At 44.9% G+C, this 21,770-nt stretch overlaps 1 protein-coding gene across 9 annotated transcripts in view; it reads right to left on the minus strand.

Moving 5' to 3' along the window:
- LOC147639541 (protein LIKE COV 1-like) overlaps positions 1 to 21,770 on the minus strand; it is an 86,304-nt gene that overhangs the window by 34,497 nt on the left and 30,037 nt on the right. For all 9 annotated transcript variants that reach the window (XR_015265041.1, XR_015265040.1, XR_015265039.1 and 6 more), the window contains exons 2-4: positions 1,808 to 1,860; positions 1,608 to 1,717; positions 1,347 to 1,514 (exon numbers count right to left, since the gene is read on the minus strand). Coding sequence is in view for 6 of the 9 variants with exons in the window: in XM_086792520.1 (XP_086648646.1) it covers positions 1,347 to 1,514; positions 1,608 to 1,717; positions 1,808 to 1,860 (331 nt within the window). In the remaining 3 variants the exon portion in view is untranslated. The remainder of the gene's footprint in view (positions 1 to 1,346; positions 1,515 to 1,607; positions 1,718 to 1,807; positions 1,861 to 21,770) is intronic.

Here is a 21,770-nt window from a genome sequence, read left to right on the forward strand (position 1 = left end):
TCCTGGTGTGCTGCCCCCAAAAAATACCGGTCGGGGGAGATGACTATGACAAGGTGCCACTCTAGCCTAGATATGGCTCTTTGACATCCCTTCCGCATATGGGATAATCCAACACCCCTTCCAGCCATTTCATGCTCGAATTGCCTCCAACACTATCAGCTCAAGGATCAGAACTCTTCATTATCATCTAAATCCGGTTGATCCTCCTCTTGCATTCATGTAGAGTGGGACTTATAGACACAAAATCTGTTATGCTTAGACCAACTAGGTGACCACTCCAACTCCATATTCACCTCATTAATGACCCGGGTAATAGGGAAGGCCCAAAAATTCTAAATGACAACTTAAGGCACACACCTTTTCCCTACTTGCTTCAACCTCAGCTTAGTAGTTCTCGGGTACACCCACTCACCAACTTTATCCTTCACAACCTTTCTATGGTAGTCTATGTGGTGCTTGTAGCTACCTTGAGAGAATCCTTACTCAAAAACCTATGCAGAGCTCTCAGTTATCCAATCCCCACAACATCTACTCTACCTAAAGTATTGGTGGATAGTGGAGAGAACTGCCTACCAAATACTACCTCATATAGAGAGTGCTGCACATGTAGCCAATGGGGCTGTATTTTTTAGAGTCACCTAGACCAATGAGAGATACTCTTCCCACTTATTCTATTAGTCATGGACATAGCACTTGAGAACATCTAATGCCAATTAATTGAAAAAAAAAATGTTTTGACCATGAGACTCAGGGTGAAAAGTAATGGAGAAATTCAATTTCACTGCAAAATTATCTAGCAATGCGCAACATAACTGTCCCATAAACATACTATCATGGTTTGAAAGATTGGCCTAATGCAAGGCTACAAGTCAGGTACATGTGTTAAGAGAGATAATTAACACAAAGGAAGGCTTTACAAAAAAAAAAAAGCACACACCTATGCCCACAATACTAATATATTCTTATTACATCTTGAGCAAACACTTTATGTCAAAGCTTAGGTGACTAGGAACTGAAGACAAAACCTTATCTCTACTCAAGAACGAATATCCCTGACAGCCCAAGTTCAATGAGAATTTTTGTCTTTGGAAAATGCTAGCTGAAGATAGTAGAGCATTCAACGGCTGACAATAGTACAATGCATTTGTAAACTACATTAAAATGATTTAAAAAAGAGACCTGTGAGCTTGCACAGAACTAGGTGGCAATCAACTATTTAGACCATCAAGAAAGTCATACATCACATATGAGCTACGCCTTACATCTCTCAAACTATGTACAAAAAAGTGTACCTTAACATTCCAACCTTTGGATCTTACACAGGAAAGACAAAGATTGTATCTTACCTGGTGAGATTGCCACACTGATCTGCTTAGATGCTGAGTATATATGCCTGACTAATGGCATCCGTTTGATGAACCATTCCCCCACTAGAAGGATGGATGCTCCAACCCACGAGGAGACAAAAACACCGACCAAAAAAATGAAGAGGATGGATGTGACAAAGCCGAGTCCTACTCATAAGCAACAAAAAGAAAGGTCAGCTTTCACATGAACTCTTAACATTCGTCTCACAAACATCAATTTCAAATACCCAAAAGTCTCACCGAAAATGTTGATGCCCAAGTGAGCATAAATCGGTGAGAAGAAGCCATCAACAAACTGGATGAACCACCACGTGACGTAAAAAGTAATTGCGATGGGAAGTAAAATAACACTGCATAAAATAAGCTTTCATTAACGTGATAAATCTTCTCCCATGAAGAACATAAGATCAATTGACATTAAAAAATACAACGATTATTACCATCCACTCATAAACTTTTTGGAGATCCAACTCCGCAGCACGGAATGGAATGCCTGTAAGGACCAAGTGAAAATTGAAGCATATTGCTTAACTAGCAAAGGAGCTTTTGAATACTTACCCAAACAAAATGACATTTACATGAAGGTAAAAATAAAGGCCAGCTCTTGAGAACGCATGTCTAGCAAACCAAATTGAAAACTTTTAAATGCATACATAAAGAAGAATATGACCTCTAAATCCACTTAAATGCTCATGACCTCTATATTCAATGTTCATGGATCTCTCTTTCTCTCTCTCTATATATTCAATGTTCATGGACTCAGAGCACCGGGGCAGGCAAGCTTCAAGAGAGGGCACTCCACACTAGATCATATCTTTACACTATGGGGAATCATTGAGGAGGGGAGAGTGTTGGGTAGGAGGGAAGCTAGCCTGCGCACACACACACACACACACACACAACCTCAAGCACAGAGAAACGTGAGTGCTAGAAAAGATGTACTCAATAATGATATGAAATGAAAGTACAAGTGAGTATTAAAAGGCCTAGGGCTAAGTGCCCAACACACATAAGTGTATTCACACGGGAAAAAACCTGTGTCCAGTCACACGTGAGTAAGCTGGGTTCACACCTAAACTAGCCGGGAGTGGACATGACCAACAAACCGCCCTCAAGTGAATGGTGTGAACGGGTAGCAGCAATGCTGCCCTGCACTATGCTCCACAGTAAGAGTGAACTGCAGTGCTATGGAAAAAGCAAGCACTATATGACGGGGAAAAGGAGAAACCCAAAGTCATAGCGCTAATGCTAGAGCACAGTATCCGTAAGATTGGTTCTAATTAAGTGCATACATGTGTGCACTAGAAAAAGGTTGATGGCAATAAAAGTAAAGTTTTTGAGTGATCATGACACTCCAGAAGGAAAAAAAGAGCAATAAAAGTCATTAATTGCATGCAAGCCCTGATCAAGGACATATGCAAAGTTGGTGGACATAATCATATTGGTTTTTCCTCATATTTAGCATCAAACAGAATAAAGTATTCATCTTAAAAGAAGGTGTTAAAGCCAACATCATTGTTCTAAGAATAATATAAAGTTCAACAACACCGTGTCAGATCTGTATGGTGCAATGATACTTACATGGATAGTAGGTGTTCTTAAAAGAAAAAGATAGTCTCTCATGAAAGGGAGTTCAAAGGCACATGAACGAGGAAGTAATATTCCTATACTAAAGGAAGTGTTTCTCTAACTGAAATACTTATAAAAGAGAACTTATTCCAAGTTAAATACTTGTTTAAGTTTGATTTAAAAGGAAAAGTAAGGAATCTTTAAACTAGGTAAAGATCATGTGGACATCAATTGCATCAAATCAAGAGGCATCGTATAATACCCCCCTGAAGGCAAGTACCAAATGCCAAGCTAAACTGCATGTAATCCACATCAATGCTCTGTAACTGCACCAGTGATAACCAGAAGAAGAGGTAGCACATATACACATGTGTAAAGGCAACAGGATCAAGAAGTCATGCCTGTGAGACATGCAATGTAAGCTGCAAGAGGGAAACTCATCAATGGAGAATCCGATGAGAAAAAATCAGCAATGGTAGTGTTGATATAAGTAAAAATTCAGCAATGGGAAAGACTGAAAATGGGGAGAGAAAGTGGGGGCTCGAGGCGGGCATCAGCCAATGCTATGAGAGGATAGGTAAACTCTCAGCAATGCCATGATCAGTGGCATGTATGGCAAGTTTAAAGATGCATAATCCCACAATGAATAATATACATGTGACATGTCAAAACCATGAGAGCAAGCCAACACTGGCCTAGCTTCTTCTTTTTTTCACTCTCAATACGCTTCCTGCATTCCTCTATGGTGTGCCCTGTTTTCCTGCAATAGTTACAGCGCTTTTTCTTTTCAAGCTTGTCTGTCTTGGGAGGATCCGATGGGCTAGGTTTAGGCCCAGATCTATTCCCACGAAAAGGAGCAGCCATTGCTGACTCAGCGGACATCATGTTGTTCTTGTTGGAACGAGATTGCTCTTCACTGAGCAAGAGAGTCACAAGGTTGTCAAAAGTGACCGCATTAGGTGCATTGCCAGCCAACAACCGCAAAGTGGTGCCAAATGTTTGATAAGAGTCAGGCAAGTTACACAAAACTGTCTGAACAAGATAGCTATCTGTCAAGACCTCATCAATGTTAATGAGCTGCTCTCGTAGGTCCTTCACATGCGTAAGGTACTCATCGATAGAGTCACCTTCAAGCATGCGGTCAGTCTCAAGCTTGCCCCGAAGGTAAGCTACATGAGCCTCATTGCGACCTGAATACGCCGCCGCCAAGGTATCCCAAGCACCCTTTGCAGTGGTGCAGGAACAAATGTGCGGAATGATATGCCTGCGGCACGAGAGAGCAATCAATGCATGGGCATGAGCATCCCTAGCATCCCAAGTACGCTGCTCGTGAGTAGGAGGAAGACAAGGAGGTGGACCTGCATGAGGGTGAGCGGGAATCACTTCACCTTCCGCTGGAGCAGGTCCAAGAGGACGCTCCTCAGTGCCATCCACATACAACCATACATTTTTGGCAGCCAAAACATGACGCATCATATAAGCCCACATAGGATAGTTGTCCCCATTGAGCTTGTCCTCTTGAAATAGCATTCCAAAGAGATCATTATTATTGTTGGCCATGATAGCACACCAAATCTGTCACAAGTCACCAAGAGTAGGCAATGCCCAGCAAAACCGTAAGAATGCGGGAGATAAATAGCAGGATAACCAATGGACTAAAAGGGAACTCCTTCACCACGAGAAAATGCATGTCCTAAATATGGAAGTGTATTACACGATGATGCAAATCTGTCAAAGTGTCCACAATGGCATACATATACTGCAGCAAACCACAAATGTATACATGTGCCGTGAAAAAACACAATCAGATAACACATGTAAGAGCTGCAAGTGCACAAATCCTGTAAATCTGCTAATGCGATTGTCGCCTATACCAAATGCCAACCAAATGTGCCTGTAATACCCAAAATTGCCTGCAAATAGTGCCAATTTCGCAAAATCCCCAAATTTCTAGTGCAATTATACACCAAATCTGCTGAAATCAATGCCAATGTGTGCCAATGTTGCAATTGCAGGCTCAACTGTAAAAAGCCCCAAATTTGAACAAGCAATGTGTGCAATTTCAAGTCAAGCCTTGCAAATCTGGAATTTGAAGTTGCTTTGGACAGTGCAGAGCGGGTACAGTTGGACCAGAGCAAGTACAGCCATACGGTACAGGGCGCAATACGGGCAACAGGTAGCAGAGCAGATTTGGACAGTACGATGATGAGGCGGCGCAGATCTAAGGCTGGGCGGCGCAAATCTGGGCGACAGTATCGGTACAGTACGGCGACGATGGCGTCGACAACAGGTTCGGGCATGCCGCCCCTGTGCGCTATCGCCCCTGCGTGCGTCGCTTGTCCAGATCTGACGCTGCCACCGTCCCCGTGCGCCGTCACCCTTGCTCGCGCCGCCCCAGATGTGGCGCCGCCTGTCTAGATCTAACGCTGCTGTGCCGCCGCCGCCGCAGCGTGCAGCTGAGGATGCGACGGCGGCGGGCAGTACGGCGTACGAATAGAGGTACAGTCGGAGCAAGGACGGCGGTACGACACAGGCGGCGCCGTACAGCGGTGGATCGCAACGCATCCACATTCAAGTGGCCAAACCGAAAGTGCCACAAATCACCAATCTGAGAACGTGTCAAAGAGGAGAGTGTTGAGAGTTTGTATATACCATTCTCCACTCCGCCTTCCCAAACAACCTGGCCGGTCTCGCGGTCCCGTAGAGCAACAGAATGCTCCTCAAACTACACCCGGAAGCGTATCTTGCACACCTCATGCACTGACAACAGATGACAACCAAGTGCGGGGACATAAAGAGCACGAGGGAAATGCTTCCCCCCTCTACCATTGGGAATGATCTCCATCTGGCCCTCACTATGAATCGGTATGGTGGAATTGTCACCAATGAAAATGCAACCTGACTGCCATTTCATATCCTGAAAGAAGTCACAAGAAGGAGTCATGTGCCTGGAAGCACCACTATCAAGAATCCATTCCCGAGTATCCTTGGCGGTGAAGCCAACTGCCTCCTCGCTCGAAGAAGATGAAGCATTGGTGTCCAACATCTCCAAGTGCACAAAGGCTAGAGTCTTTGTAGCTGAAGCTGAAGAATCAACACTCTTTCCAGTCCGCTTGGGACACTTCCTCCAACAGTGGCCTTTCTTCTCTCGGTCTAAATCGGGCTTCTTCTCAGAAGACTTCTCCGATGAAGACTTCCCTTTGCCCTTGTTGTTATTGTTACGGTCTTTCGACCGTTGGCCAGTCAAGGCCTCAAAACCTCCGCCCTATGGAGGATTCGTGAATCGCTCTTCCTAGTCCAAGACCATAGGCACAAGCTCCTCCCATGTGATGGTGCTAAGCCTGCCACTGGTGATCAAAGAGGAGTAAAATGCTGAGTACTGAGAGGGCAAGTGTGACAACAACGTTATGGCCATATCTTTTGACGATATCTCTTTCCCGGTCTGGAGAACCTCCTACTAAAGAGCCTGCAGCTTGTTGATGTGCTCCCGCATCGTCGACGACTTTGCAAGATTCGTCACCCGCATCTGAATTTCCAAGGAGATCCTCTTCATGGGTGATACCGTGTTGTAGAGAGAAGCCAAATGCTGCCAAATCTCTCTGGCCAGCGTCATATGCTTTATGTGATTGATCACCTATGGTGTGCAATTGAGGAGGATGAAAGAACGGACTCGGACATTAACACGATCCCATAACTGTGCCTGTGCCTGTGCCTGTGCCTGTGCCTCTCATTCCTTCCGAATAGAGGGTAACTCCCCATCTTCCAACTCCAGCCGTGGAACCCCAACAACAATGAAATCAGCCAAGTCATAGGACTCCAAAACAAATTCCATCATTACCTTCCATATGCCATAGTTGTTCCCGTCCAACTGTCGGTCCACCGGAAACGTGGGGAGTGTCGGGATCTTCACGTGCTTCTCAACCATCTCAAGCAAATCTGTCACCTCAAGGGTTCACAAGGTCTTGTGAAGGGGGGTGGGAAAAAAGAAGAAGAGGAGGCTGCAAATAGAATGCAAGGTAGCTGTCCAACAGTGATGGCCGCCTTCTACCCGATCTCCAAGTCCCATACAGCCCAAACAATCTCCGATCAGCACCTCAATCAGCAAACCCTCAACGTCCCACTGTCTCCAAGCTTCAAGCCACCTAGGGCTCTGATACCATGTCAGAATGCACAACGGAAATGAAGACAACTGCTGTAGAGAGCAATACACAGATGAAAGAGAGAGAGAAGCTTGTGTAACTTTGCTATATACACCAATAAATCCCGAAATAATACAATACATGAGTGTGAGGGAAAGGGGCCATTTTATATGGGCCCTGGCTGCTGGTCGGCCAGCCCAAAGTCAGCCGACAGCAGCCCACGACTAGTAAATGCATAGTCGGCCAGTAGAAGGGCAGTCGGCTAGCACCAAAAAACAGTCGGGCATCACCAGATCAACTGGGCAGCACAGACACAGTCGGCCAGGCATCTAGGGGCAGCCAACAACCCAGCTCCAAAAAAAATAGGAAAAAATGCGGAGAGTGAGGAAAAATGGGAAGACACCAAATAGGGTAGGCACACCCACAACAGAGGCCCTGACAGTGTGTACAGACACGAGATGACTGCTAACACTAACATGGTCAGCCCTAGGGGCTAAAATAGGACACCAAACATGAAGCCAGCAACAAGGAGATGATGTCTAACAGAGGAAACGGATTGAATAGGGTAACATGGGCCATCCATTTGTTAACTACAATGGGTCAAGTGTATCTACATCCTGCATACTTGGGATTTTTCACAAAATGGACAAAATCATCAATCTAAAGCACATGCAGTCAGGGGGGGGTTACTAAGCAATAATCTCAGCTTCGGTCATAAGTTAATCGAGGGAATAGCATGGCTAGGTCGCCTCTCTGTAGTGATGTGATGGAGTTGGAGATTGGTTGCTTCTCTTGCGTTCGGGTCTCACCACCTTCAGTCCGAGGGGGAGTGTTGGAATAATCGGAGTCTCAGTAGCGTGGAAGGTTGACTTAGTCTTTTGGTGTGAACCACCTCTCATCAAGGGTCAGAAGATAAAGCCTTAGTGCCTATAAAAGCATTGTACATGGTGGGAGTATTATCATCTAATACAATCATTCTTGTTTGGTGCAACTCTCTCCTTTGTGTGTTGTCATCGGCATATATAGTGGACCTCTATCTCAACCTCTTCTGAGACAGATTTGGACCACTTTCCAAGATCATAGATTTCCCAGACCAAAGATGCCTGGGGCCCTTCCTTCTCGAGCTCCACAGACACAAGGAGTCCCTTATCGTGGCCCAAGGACTAGCACAGAGAGCTCTCACTGACTTCTTCCAGACTAGAGCTTCGAGAGCAAATCCACCCACTAGGAGCCCGGCCGAGAGGAGTGATACTAGACAAAGCCATCAAGCTATGCAAAGCCTGATGCCCCCGACCCCGTGGCCCCCGCCCACGCTCACATCACCACACGAGGATCAGAGCCATCATTTCCCACCACCATAGGACTTTCTCTTGCCGGTTCAGCTTTACTACATTTGGTACCATGATGCAACGCCCTATGCGAGATATTTTAGGGTGATTTGAGAGCTTGACGCTCTTTGTATTGGGATCATCTTTGGCATTTCAGCTCTTGTTCCTTTCTTTTATTTTTAGTACCCATAATAATGCATTCCATCGACGTGATGTAAGAACGCAGGCTGATCCAGATGATGTGTCCAAGCTCCTTTGAATAGCTTTTCAATGACCACTATGCAAGCCCAAACTGAGGGATGCACATATGCTGGCTAAATGCTGAAGAACCTCTTGGAGGAAGCCTTGGGACTGAAGCACACTAAGGTGCTAAATGTTGAACGTATGCACAGGAAAAGCCGGAGGCTTTAGGCACACAAGTACTGCTTGGAACTGTTGAGACTCATCTTGCAATGGATGATTTATACTGAATATAATGTGCTTGCTTATATATGGGCATATGTTGTTGGTCGGCCTGTTAACACCATGTCGGCATGTTTTATTTGGACAAAAAAAGTCACTATTAACATTAAATGCTAGCGCTTTAACTTAGGTAGCATAAAATGCTACAGTCCAACGTTTGATGCTGACCGACTGAGCATTGGATGTTACAAAAATTTGCCGACTGCTGCCTTCCTAGAGGTTCCTGACTGTTATGCTGCTAACATTTGATGCTTGTGACTTGGTCTTATGCTAGCACAAAGGCCATGGTTGCCTTGGGAAGGCTGCCCATAGGCTAGAAACATGTAAACATGTCCCCATGAGTGCCTCTTGATGCTCTATACATGCTAGATGAATCTATGCAATGTCACGTAATGTGTCACATGCGGAAGCTCTGGGAGTCATCTTTCAACCCTAAACACCATCCTAGAACATGCTTGATGCAAAACGCATACAGAAGATAGAGAAGAGAGAGAGAGATAATTGAGTTTCAGTATATTCATATGGTACAAAAAGGGTACATCTTGGCTAGCCCTTGTACCTTTGAATCTTCTCTAGTCTGAAAAAGACACCGTCAAAGAACGTCAAGAACCTCCAGTTTGTTGATGAACACTCTTCTCTCCTTCATAGTCGTCAGGTACGATACTCTACGATTCGTATGATACGATACCGTAAGGGAAAATACGGTATGATATAAAGAAAAATCTTATCGTACGATAAAATACGATGTTTTAAAAAAATACTTATAAACTTAGGTATTTCCAATTTCGAGATATGGAGTATTTTAAAAAGGAGGGAAGCATCATACTACATAGGAAGCTCAAACAGCCATAGACCGCAAAAACAAGACCATTACCCCCCAAAAAAAATGAAAAAAAAAAGTTGAAAAAAAAATCCTTGAAAAATCCGTACACGTTTGTACAGTATCGTGCCGTATGGAATTCCGTACGATATGGCATCTTGTGCCATACAGAAACAACTATGCCTTCTCGTAACATGGTGAATGTAATCTGTGGGCTGGCCAAAAATTATGTCACCCCAGGAAAGTTCTCACAAGAGAAGACTTAGCTCTAATACCATGTAATGCACGGACACGTGAAAGTGACAAAATTGAAGAACTACTTGTAGCAAACCCACTTAATCAACAATCACAAATACTGAAAGAAAGTAGGATTTAGAGAAAAGATAAGCGAGACCTCGCTGAGAGGAGAACACGCCCCTCCCCCTTTGCAAGAATTTATTGAATCAAACCACAGCCAACAAGTGCCTAAATCATTACAATAGATGAGAAATGCGTTATCCAAATGAAGAGAGAGTGCTCCAATTTATAGGTCTGAGGCTTCAATGCTCCAATTTATAGGTCTGAGGCTTCAATGCTCTAGAATGGAAAGAGTAAGCTCCAAATGACAAGTGGCTACTTTAATTGACAAGCATTAAGCTAAATTGACGAGTGTAAGGTGAAATGACATGCGTAGGAATACTTGTCTCATTCTAGATGCCACATGTCTTAATTTAAGAGGTGATTCTTCCATAACCTTCTATGCTAAAAATATCCCAACTCATAAAAGAGTACTTTAGTAACTCTTGATCCTTGCAAAAATCCGGAGGTTTTGACGCAAACAGAATTTCCATCAAAGTCTGTCAAAAATAGCAACTCTCCTAGATTCTAGGAGTTAATGCTTTACGTCTCGGAAGACTTCGTTGTAAAGATTCACCTATTCATGGTTTGTTCAAATGATTTGAGCATCTGCTTTCGCCTTCGAAACCACTCATCACTCATCTAGGCGTTCTGGTCAATTTGACCACCCGAGTGCTAAACCAGTTATCTCGGCATCCGGTCTATGACCACCCGACTCAAAACTTTGGGCATTCTGGCCAATGGCCACCCGTAAATAGAAAGGAGCATTCTAGCTTAATTACCCACTCAAAAGATATACAAATCACAATTCATGCTCCATTGGCTATCTGATAATTACCAACTCACATATGGAACAGTTTTGAGCAAGACAATGATCAGTTTGAAGAACAAAGTACCAGGCTAGTTACATAATATTGTGAAGCTAGCACAATCTTCCAGCACATAGTTATCTCAATGTCCAAAATAATATTGTGAAGCTAGCACAATCTTCCAGCACATAGTTATCTCAATGTGCCAAAAAAGTTCCACATAGGTGTTGAGATGTTAAGCTCAATACGAGCTGACACTTATGATATGCCTAGGTGACTGTTTCCGCCACTTACATCACTGACGTGTTTGGTAGGTTGCTGACATGATGGATCTTTGCCAGTGATTCTATAGCTGGACTATACCATCTACTAGTCCACCACTGAGTTATGGCATACTTATCTTGCCAGCTCACTCATTCAACGTGTTTACATTATGGACCGTATGAACATAGTACTTATGTTGTATTTTCCTTATCTCTTTGGTAGACCTCTTTTGTTGAGAAGAAGAAAAATAAATTTTCAACCTCTCATCTTGTGTGTTCTCTTCTAGGGTTTGTGTGAGAGTGTGTGCTTGCAAGAACTCAAGCTCTCTTCCCCCCTGCATCTTTTCATGGTATGAGAGCCTCATTGTTAAGTTTTAACTTAATTAAACATGATTAAAATATCTCAATACTTAAATACTTAAGTAAACATGAGGCAAAGAGCGAAAAGCTGTGTTGTTTGCATTGAGACACAAGGCCTTGTTAAATAGGGCTTGAAGAGATACAAATGAAGAGACACATCCCTTATGAAAGGGTGTGACTCTTGAACGAATAGTTATGTCCTTTGGACGTAGAGATGTGTCCTTTGATCAATAGATGTGTCCTTTTGAAGAGATGTGTCCTTTGGTGATGACCCTTGTGACAGGTTGTGACCCGTGTCCCTTCAATGATTAAGAGTAATTAAGGATAATTAAGAGTAATGAAGAGAGATTAAGTCACAATCGTGACATTCCCTCCCACTTAAAATAAGACTCCGGCTAAAGAATAGACTTCTGCTGAAGATCTTCGTCATTAGGCCATTTATGCTTGTGGTGAAGCTTGCACTGAGAAATATTGAAGACGTTTCCTCTATTGTCTTGCTGTCGTACTTTAAATGCTAAATCCCAAGTTGTAGCATCATTCTCTAATATCTTCTTCTTTGTCTGCTTCCAAATGTTGGCCTTGAAGTTGACTTGGCTATATTGCGATGTAGAAAAATCTGAAGGTTCAACCATGAATTCTCTCGAAGATACTTGAATAGTATCTGTTGAAGTGTTCCGCTTCATAGTAGTAAAGTACTTATCCAAGTTGTTAGAAGAAAGCTTGAAATTCTCTGCAGTGTTGAAAACTTTATCCTCTTGCTTGATATCTATTGTGTCATCCCATGTAGGTAAGGTTGAAACAAGGGTTATATCTGCTTTTGTAATCTCCATGTCTTCAAAGAAGTCCATCATTGGTGACTCATCATCTTGAGATAAAGAATCCAAGGACTTTTCAACATCATCTTGTTGTTCTTCTGAAGTCATGCTGGAAGAATCCTTGATGTTGTCGTCAACTGACTCAATAAAGTTTGCCATATCTGTGTCAAGGTTAGGACTAACATGAAGTGCATGAGCTACTGCATGTTTTCCTTTTGAATTATCAGAGCAGTCTTCTGAAGTTGAAGATTCCACATTACGGTTTTGAGAAGCATTGGGTCGTTTAGGACATTCAAACCATCTCTGGTTGCCATTACAAATTGTGCACAATCCTGTCTTTTGTTGTTCACGAGAAGGTGAAGCTATTGCAGGACGAGGAGTGAGAGATTGGTCACGAGTCCCGTCCACGATCAGATGCATGTGGTTGAAGGAACTGTTGACCTTCAGAATGATTAAAAGATGACCCTTCTTGTTGGCGAGGTTGTTGCTACTGCGAATGTTGCCAAGGGGAGTTGGGTCGGAATTGAAAGTTATCCGATGAGGATTGTTGATAGCTTTCACGACATACGTGAACCATTGCCATAATAACCTTGAGAGGCCAATGTTTGAGAATTCAAATTCAGATCCTGAATACGCTCCGCATAATAAATAGCAGTAACAAGGTCGACAGGGTTGTACTTTTGCACATCGATACGAAGTGTGGGGTTTAAACCTTCAATGAAGGTATGAAGCTCGTGCGCTCGGAATCAAGAATCAATCTCCAATATCAAATTAGTGAACTACGAGATATAAGAAGCCAAAGAACTAGTTTGGTCTAAGTGGCAGAAACGAGTTCGGGCTTGAAAATCCGCATTGACAGGAATGAACTGCTTACGAATGACCCGCTTAACTTTTTCCCACGTCGTAACCATTTTTCCAACATATTGTCACCGTTGCCACCAACGTAAGGCACTATCCTTAGGTAAGGATGCGGCAAATGTAATCTTCTTGACATCCGTAAGGACCATCGAGTCAAAATACAGGCGAAGTTTGTAAAGCCATTGTTCAAGTGTACGCTTATTGCGCTGTCCTCTATAGGACTCGCGGGGTTTAACTTCCAATTTCTTTGTTTTACTAGCTTGCAAAAGATGATAAAGATCGTCACCTTCCACCTCAAGAGAAATGTTGTCTTCATTGTCTAGTGCTGATGCTCTAATGTCAACTGTTGGTACAGAACTAGTATGAGAATGGCGATCCGTCTGCAACTGTTGAATTTGAGAAGCCAATACTCTTGAAGTTGTTGTTGAAACTGTTGCTGCATCTGCTGCAAAGCCTGCTACCAATCCGCTGGAGCTGGATTGCCAGGCTGGTGGGTTTCGTCCTCCATAGTAGTAGGCTGAGATGAAGACTCTGCAAATGGAGGCTCCAGGGGTTGTGGTTGCCGACGCCTTTGGACCCTAGTGAGAACCATCAACAAGTAGAGGAAGCAGATATATTATGTGGATTGGAGAAGGTAGGTTACAAGCTAGCAAGGCTTTTATAGACCATCCTGTATAGGTAGGAAGATCAGCTGGAACCAAGAGCACTGGGATTGGTTGTTGCTGATGAAGAAGAAGCAGAGGGGGTTTTCATTTTTATGTAAACCATAAATCCCAATTTGCACATCCAAAGTGCGTAGCACCCGTATGATGATGAATTGTGGCTTTCTCGAACATTAAAGGGCCACATTGTCCTGGCTGTTGTTTGTGCTATATTTTGCGTTTTTTTTTTAAATGATGAAGACAACAAGGTTTATGGCTGATCACACCTAAGATATGTGTTTGAAGAAGCTCGGCTGAATGCAGGTACTGCAGGAGTCAAGCACTAAGCAAAAGTTGCAAGTAATGAAGACTTGAGGAAACTTGTGCTATGTATGTCGGGGCACACTTTTTTTTGAAGTCCGTGTAGGCTAGTTGTGGAGCAAAAACGTTTTTTTTTTCCTTTGTATCTTCTCTTTGGATTGGCCGCATTGCAAAGGGAGGGGGGCTTGCTATAAAGGCCCCTTTTTTTTGGCTCTTCGTTGGCCGTGTGCAAGTGTAGGCGGCGGCTGGTCCTGAGTGGCTGTCAAAGGGCTGGCCGATTCGCCACTTGTCTGTTTTTTTTTTCTTTTTTCTTTTCTTTTTTTTTAATGTGGACTGCTACGTGAGTTTTTTTTTATATAACTTCAAGAGTCGTGGCTTATCCCATACTAAAAGGTGCAACCCTTGAGGAGAATGATTCAAGCTGAAGAGGCATGAATCGGGCAACTAGAGTCGGGAGACAATAAGAAGGAAGCCTGCCAACACGAGGATGAAGGCCGTGTGTGTCCAAGCTTCCAATCGTTTGTTTTTTCTATGTTATAGAAAATAGCAAAAAATCATAAATCAAGAAAAATCAAGCAAAGGGGCCAAAATTGGCTAGAAAATTCTCTCCTGCTCTTCCATACAACCCTTGCTAAGGCTGATTTTAGGGTTAGGGCTTTTTTATTTTTAGGATTAGGGTTTGGTTGTGGGCATCCTACAGGCGCTGGAGTTTGTTTGCTCTCATACCACAGTTAAGCTTTTAGCTTAATTAAACATGATTAAAATATCTTAGCACTTAAATACTTGAGTAAACATGAGGCAAAGAGCAAAAATCTGTGCTGTTTGCATTGAGACACAAGGCCTTGTTAAATAGGGCCTGAAGAGATACAAATGAAGAGACACATCCCTGATAAAAGGGTGTGACTCTTGAATGAATAGTTATGTCCTTTGGACGTAGAGATGTGTCCTTTGATCAATAGATGTGTCCTTTTGAAGAGATGTGTCCTTTGGTGACGACCCATGTGACAGGTTGTGACCCTTCACTGGTGTCCCTTCAATGATTAAGAGTAATTAAGGATGATTAAGGGTAATAAAGAGAGATTAAGTCACAATCGTGACACTCGTTCATGCTAAGGAGCTAAGCGGCAAGCATGAGAAGCATAGGAAGCGGTACGAGAGTAAGCGCTTCACCTACTCTTCTCCGTTTGTGTTGGCTACTACGTGTCTACAGGAGGCCTGGAGATCGGAAGACAATATACACATATTTAGAACACTTAATTTAACTGTTATTAAACAATGGAAACAACATCAGCAACACAAATATTGAAAATACTGAAAATACAAATGACACCAACACTGGGGCCGGAAAGGGCCGGCCCCCCCCCTTAATACTTTCGGTATTTCTTGGAGTATTTATATTTGTAGAAGTGTCACAGGCCTGACAGGCCAGATTTCTCCACAAGGGAGTGAAAACAACCAAATAAAACTGGTTCAAGTCGATGAAGAGGTGTTGGTCGGAGTAGCCCCAAATCGCAAGCTCATTCCCACCTTCATTGGGTGGACACCTGCCTTTCACTGGTCTTCCGGGACCGTGCACCAACATGCCATTCCGTTTGAGTTGAGTGCTTTTGCAAACCTTGAAGGTTGGACTGGCAAGTGGCGGCGGAACCGTACCACATGGTTCCAAACGCCCGTACTAACGCAGGCCAATACACCGCGGAGGGAACGTGACCTAGTTCTCCCCAATGAGCTTTGCTCCCAAATTCCCTGGTGAGTCTAACCTTCACTGGCTCTCAGAAGCTCTGAGAGCGCGGTTAACAACACCACACAAGGAAATATACTAACCACACCAGGAAGAATTTCTTGAACATGGTCAGCATACACATGCCATGCTCCTGCACCACACAACTTAAAGCATTTTCTGAATTTAAATTAGCAAATTTCATATTTATACAAATGAGAAAAAGAATATGAGAGCACCTGGTACGGTGAGTACAATCCAGATACAACCGGTACAATTTGTAGCAGGTACAATCCAGCACATCAACAACTTCACATGTATGCAAGTACAACAAGTACTGTTTGTACAGCTGGTACAATGAATTCAACAGGCAGGTACAATCAAGTACAACAGGTACACAAGGGAAACCAACAAGTACTGCAAGTACACAAGGACAGCCAGCAGGTACACGTGGGCAGCTTCAGGCGGGTACAACAACCCGTGGTACAATCGGGTACAGCAACTGGTACAAGCGTGGGTAGCAGTCGGGTGTAGCAGGTACACAAGCGTGGGCAGCAGTCAGGTACAGCAACAGCACATACCACAAGCGATGGAGAGAAAAGACTGCAGGCGATGGAGAGAGAAAACCCACCAACCTCACACGTGGGCAGTTTCCAATAATGTTCCATGCAAAAGGCTTATCAAAGGTTATAATACCTTAATACATAATTAACACTTATGGGCACCATCCAAAAGAAAATGTCCAGCCCCTTTTTAAATGTGTGTGATTAGCTTATAAACATTAAAGTTAACCATAGTTTATGGATTTTACATTTTAAAAGGACCAAAATGATAATACTTACTACCTGTTCACACGCCACACCACCAAGTCAGCAAACAGCATTCCACGGTACACTGGGGGCGTCCCCATCCAGCGTACTGGCACGGCATAACAGGCAGACACACGCAAACAAGTCATGCAAAAAAACAAATTTATGCATGCAGGCATAAATGCATGTGCACAAATAGTGGACGAAATCTCCCTTTCATGAAACTTGTACAAGAGGCTCCTGTCGGGCACAAAACTGACGCGACAAATATAAATAAATATGTCCTAGTCTTCCTATGGAGTGACAGTCCCATAGGTAAGACAGCATCCTGGCTATACACAGGTGGCACCAACAGGCTCTCGTCCATACAACACGAAGCAAATCACACACGGGTGACACGAAACTGGTTCCGTCCATGTGACACAACATTGGTCGCACACGGGTGGCACTGATCTGGCTCCCGTCCATGTGACACCATAAAACTGGCCCTTTTACATGGGACACTGGCCTGGCCCCATGTGAACATGGCACAAATCTGGCTGCTCTATGGAGTGACAGTCCCATAGAAGTGGCCCCAGAAATAGAGATGGACCAAATGGTGACACTACACCCTTGTCGAGAGCTCTTTGAGATGCATCGAAAACGAACTCCAATTGAAGAGCTGTCTTTATAGGAGCGGAGCTGCAAGGCAACTATATTGTCTTCAGGACGAAATTTTTGCAGCCGAAATCACGTTTCGAGCGCATCTTGACCTCCATTTTGGAGTTAGCAAGCGTTCACGTGCACTGCTAGTAAGTTTCAATATTCTGCAAAACTCTATTTTTGGAACTGCACGAAGGGAATTTGGTTGTGCAAACACTGTCTGTACTGCAAAAGAGAGGCCTTACAGGCATAGTAACAGGGGACGGAGGGGATGGAGAGCCAGGATGCGGAAACGCCGTCCCAAATCGGCGAATCGTTCCGGCACGGGATGGGGACGGAGGGGACACCTCGGGCAAATGCATCACAAGGGGATGCCATCCCGGGAACGGCAGAACGGGCTGCACATGTCGGGGACGGGACTGGAACGGGACAGCCACGCGCACCCTTTTTTTTCGTTGTTTTTTTGCGCCGTTTTTCGCTTTTTTTCCCGCCATTTTTTGCCTTGTTTTTTCGCTGTTTTTTTTTCGCTTCTGCCCGTTGCAGCTGCCCGTTGGTGGCTGGCAGCTTCCCGTTGCTTTCCTCACGCTGGCCTGGCTGCCATCACCCGTGACCTGCAAGGCTGCACCGCCACTGACAGAGATACACATGGCAGTATGGAACTGTAATGGTTCACTATGGGTGCAGCCTAGACGACTGGAGCATGTTATGGTGGGGAGAGACATCATACTTCTGACAGAGACACATCAGAGCCCAGAGAGAGGGCTACCTCGAGTAGAGGGATTCCAGTGGGAGTCAGCATTCAGGAGGACCACACGCCAGGGTACCTCGAGAGGGTCGGGGGGAGTAGCAGTTCTATTTCCAACGGGAGCTACAGGGGAGACTGAGAGTGGTAGCACAGAATCCAGAGGCCAGATACATGTGGATCGGCTTACAGCTCTCACAAGACAGGGTTATATACATAGCCCTATGTTACTTTCCTCCATCAGGATCCTCCTATGTCATTACAGAGGACATGCCACAAGAGGAGGAGACAGGAGCCTCGCCATACACTTGTCTGTCAGAGGAGATTATGCATTATTCTACACTAGGGGAAGTATTTCTTACGGGCGACTTGAATGCCCACACACAGAGCAGACAGTGTGAGGTGTATGACTATGATGACATGGAGATCCTCCACCCTGTGGATCCAGAGGAGATAGGGGCTAGTCGGGCATCAGAGGACACTGGACCAGACAGAGGACATTATGGGGACCACTTACTAGAGTTGGGAGCCAGGCATCGTCTCGTTATTTATAACGGGATGCTACAGTGGCCGGGATCAGGAGGGCTAACATGCTTCCCACATGGGGGTCATACACGAACCGAAGGCACGGTGGTAGACTACATTATGGGGTCTTTGGAGGCATCACAGCTTGTCACCTGATTCTCCATTCCACCTCGTCCTATTGGGGCAGATCATACATACTTGGCATTTTCACTACCCGGATCACCAGTATCACCAACCCCCCACATACCGACGCCACACACTACCATCTACTTCACACATGACATGGCAGACATATACACTGTGTCACGACCCTGTGTTTTTCTCTGGACAATATGCAGGTGTGCACGGGGACATGGTGGACAGTGTGAATGGCATCAGGTTGGAGTGAAAAAGGAAGCTCATGTGTGGACAACCCCAAGTGTGAAGGGGGGCCAAGTGATTAAAGTCTTCTCTCATAACTCATGGGGACAAAGGGGTTTGGAGGGGACAAAGGTTTAAAAGCCCTTAAAAATAAAAGAACCCCTTTTTAGGGGATAATCGTGGCTTTTATGCTATTTATGGGGGCCTACACTTCTTTTAGAGGGAGTCGAGCTGCAGTTTCAGCCGTGGGTGCTTTTTCGCTGAGGAGAGCTGTTCGGCAGTGTACACAGGAGAGCACGTTGAACTCTCTCTCTCTCCCAGGTGTCTGTGAAGGAGAGGACATGCTGATTGGCTGCGTGGCAACCAAGTACAGGCTGCTGCTCGACATCTGGCTCAGGGCTGTCTGGCGATCATGTGCAGGTGCTGTCCTGTACGGATGTGTGCAGGCGCAGCATACAGGAGGGCTGGACTGTGTGTTGGTTGGGCAGTTTTCAGGGCACCTTTTGATAGGAGAAAAAGCGCATGGCTGCAGGCGCTTCTCTATCTTTTTCTTGGTGCAAAAGCGGAGGACTGAACTGATCATGCGCTGGTTTCCTCTTGTGCACAGAGACGGCTGCTGGATAGATGAGCACACGTGAGCTGGTTCTCTTTCTCAAGGACAGTAGGCTGCTGGATAGATGGTTGCAGAAGGGAAAGTGTAAGTGGCTGCTGGATTGGCTGCAGGTGGACTGAATAGCCACTGCAGGTACGGGTGTCAACATATCATGTTCTCTCTCTCTTTCCCTTGGCAAACGAGCGGCTGCAGGCAGCGCGGGACAGACAGTGTGTGCTCTTCTCCTGGGTGGAAAGGGGCTGGTTTTACCGGACATAAAGGCGGACAGGGACTGATTTTCCATGAACATAGACATCATGTCGATGAAGTTCAACTGATGGAACTTTCAGCTTCTCTTTGCTTTTGGTTTGGGACTGTTTATGGGCTGTTTTTGTTTGGCTGCAAATTCAGCTATGTACTTGGGTTTTTGGCTGCAAGTACAGGTCAATTGGTTATGTTTCTTGGCATGGGAGTGATGCAAGCTCGCATGGCTGCGTGCTCATGGAGCAGATTGTTTTCTTCCTGCTAGAAAGGAACAGAGGGACCTACACATATGGGCATCTCTATGTTGCCAGATGTTTCATGAGGGAAACAGGTAACCAGATGTATGCTGTTGTTGGCTCTGTTGTTGAATGGTGCCATGAATGGTTCTGTATGGAAACATGACATAAGTTTCAAAGGGAAACAGGCCTAAGGGTTTCATGTGGAAACAGGTCGTAGGTTTCTCGAGGAAACATGTATTTGGGTTTCTCCAGGAGTTAGGTCACATGCAGGCAGAAGGTACAGGTATGGACACGTGTTTGGTACAACCTTGCTACTGATTGGTCAGGGAATCCATGACAGAGATGGATAGTACCTTGGAAGGTAGAGAGGGTTGGTACAGGTGTGTCAACGGTATGGTATGCTGTGCTGTGATGCGAGTTCTCTTTTGAGAGATAGTTTGGGAGTCTGTGTTGTGATGCAGAAGCACTGGATGTGTCAGGGTGTGATGCTGTTCATAGTGTGAGAGGCTATGGATGGTTGTGGCAGCCTTGTTCATGGGAGAAAGCTTCTGTATGCAGACTCAATGTGAGAGAGTCTTTCGATGTGAACAATGGCTGAACTTGTTTGTGGATGCTGAGTGGACAAGAAGCCATGATGCAGGTTCTTTGCAGGCTTCAGGGGTTCTACTGTGACGGCTGAGTTCCCAGCATTATATTGTAATCAAAGCTCTTCTAATCAATTAAAGAAATACCGTAAGGGGCGCCACTGCGTTTTGGGGCCAATCGGTGTCTGTGTACTGTTTGCAGGAGCACTCTAGCTCCCCCTGTTTGTTTTCCTTTTCTAGGTCCTCAATGGCGTTGAAGTATTTTATGTGCGAGTGTTTGATTCACCGCCCGTCAGGCCGGTTTCACACTGGCAGAGTAGAGGATGGGCTCCAACTCATGGATCCCCTGGCACCTATGGATACCATTACAGCCCAGCTGGCATCACTCCTACACACGGCTGCATTACAGAGCTTAGTAGGAGGCTCCATGAGGCTCACCATCATATGTTAGTTTGCTAGGAGGCTCCAGTTAAAGTTATCATCCTCACTTGCATCATATATTAGTTTGCATATGTTAGCTAGAATGGTAGGCTCCTCCAACAAAAGTTAAAGCCTCACCTGCGAATGCTAGTTCGCTTCTAGGAAGCTGAAAGTAAAGTTTGAACCTGACCCACAGATGCTAGTTTGCTTGGAGGCTCCAACCAAAGTTTGAGCCTCACCTTCATATGCTAGTTTGCTATTAAGAGTTCCTAATTGAAGTGATAATCCTCACCTCCTGTATATGCTACTTTCCCAAGAGGTAGGCTTCATCACCCTCTGCATCTGGCCACACCGTTTCATCTCCTTTTCTTGCACACCTGTTTAACAGGGCACTAGCAGAGGGTTTGCCTACGGAGCGGACGATGCACACCATTGTGTCGATTCACAAAACAGGGGATATGCTCGATCCGAGCAACTACCGGACGGTTATGGTTGGCCACGTGCTGGCCAAACTCTATGGTGCAGTGTTGGAGCAAGAGATTAGCTTATATGCTGAGCGAGCAGGTTTACGCTCATCAGGGCAGGCACGCTTCAGGAGAGCTTTCTCTACCACTGACCATGTATTCACTTTGAGATGTATGATTGATCAGGCCAGAGTGAGGAAGCGAAAGCTCTATTGCTGCTTTGTGGATTTCCGCAAGGCATTTGACACAGTGCCACGAGAGAGGCTCTTTCAGCGCCTGCAGTCTCTTGGCATACCAACAGATATGACATGGGGCATCTAT

This window comes from Cibotium barometz, chromosome 4, assembly GCF_041138505.1.
Source record: "Cibotium barometz isolate CiBa-2024 chromosome 4, ASM4113850v1, whole genome shotgun sequence".
In the NCBI taxonomy this organism is placed as follows: Eukaryota; Viridiplantae; Streptophyta; class Polypodiopsida; order Cyatheales; family Cibotiaceae; genus Cibotium; species Cibotium barometz.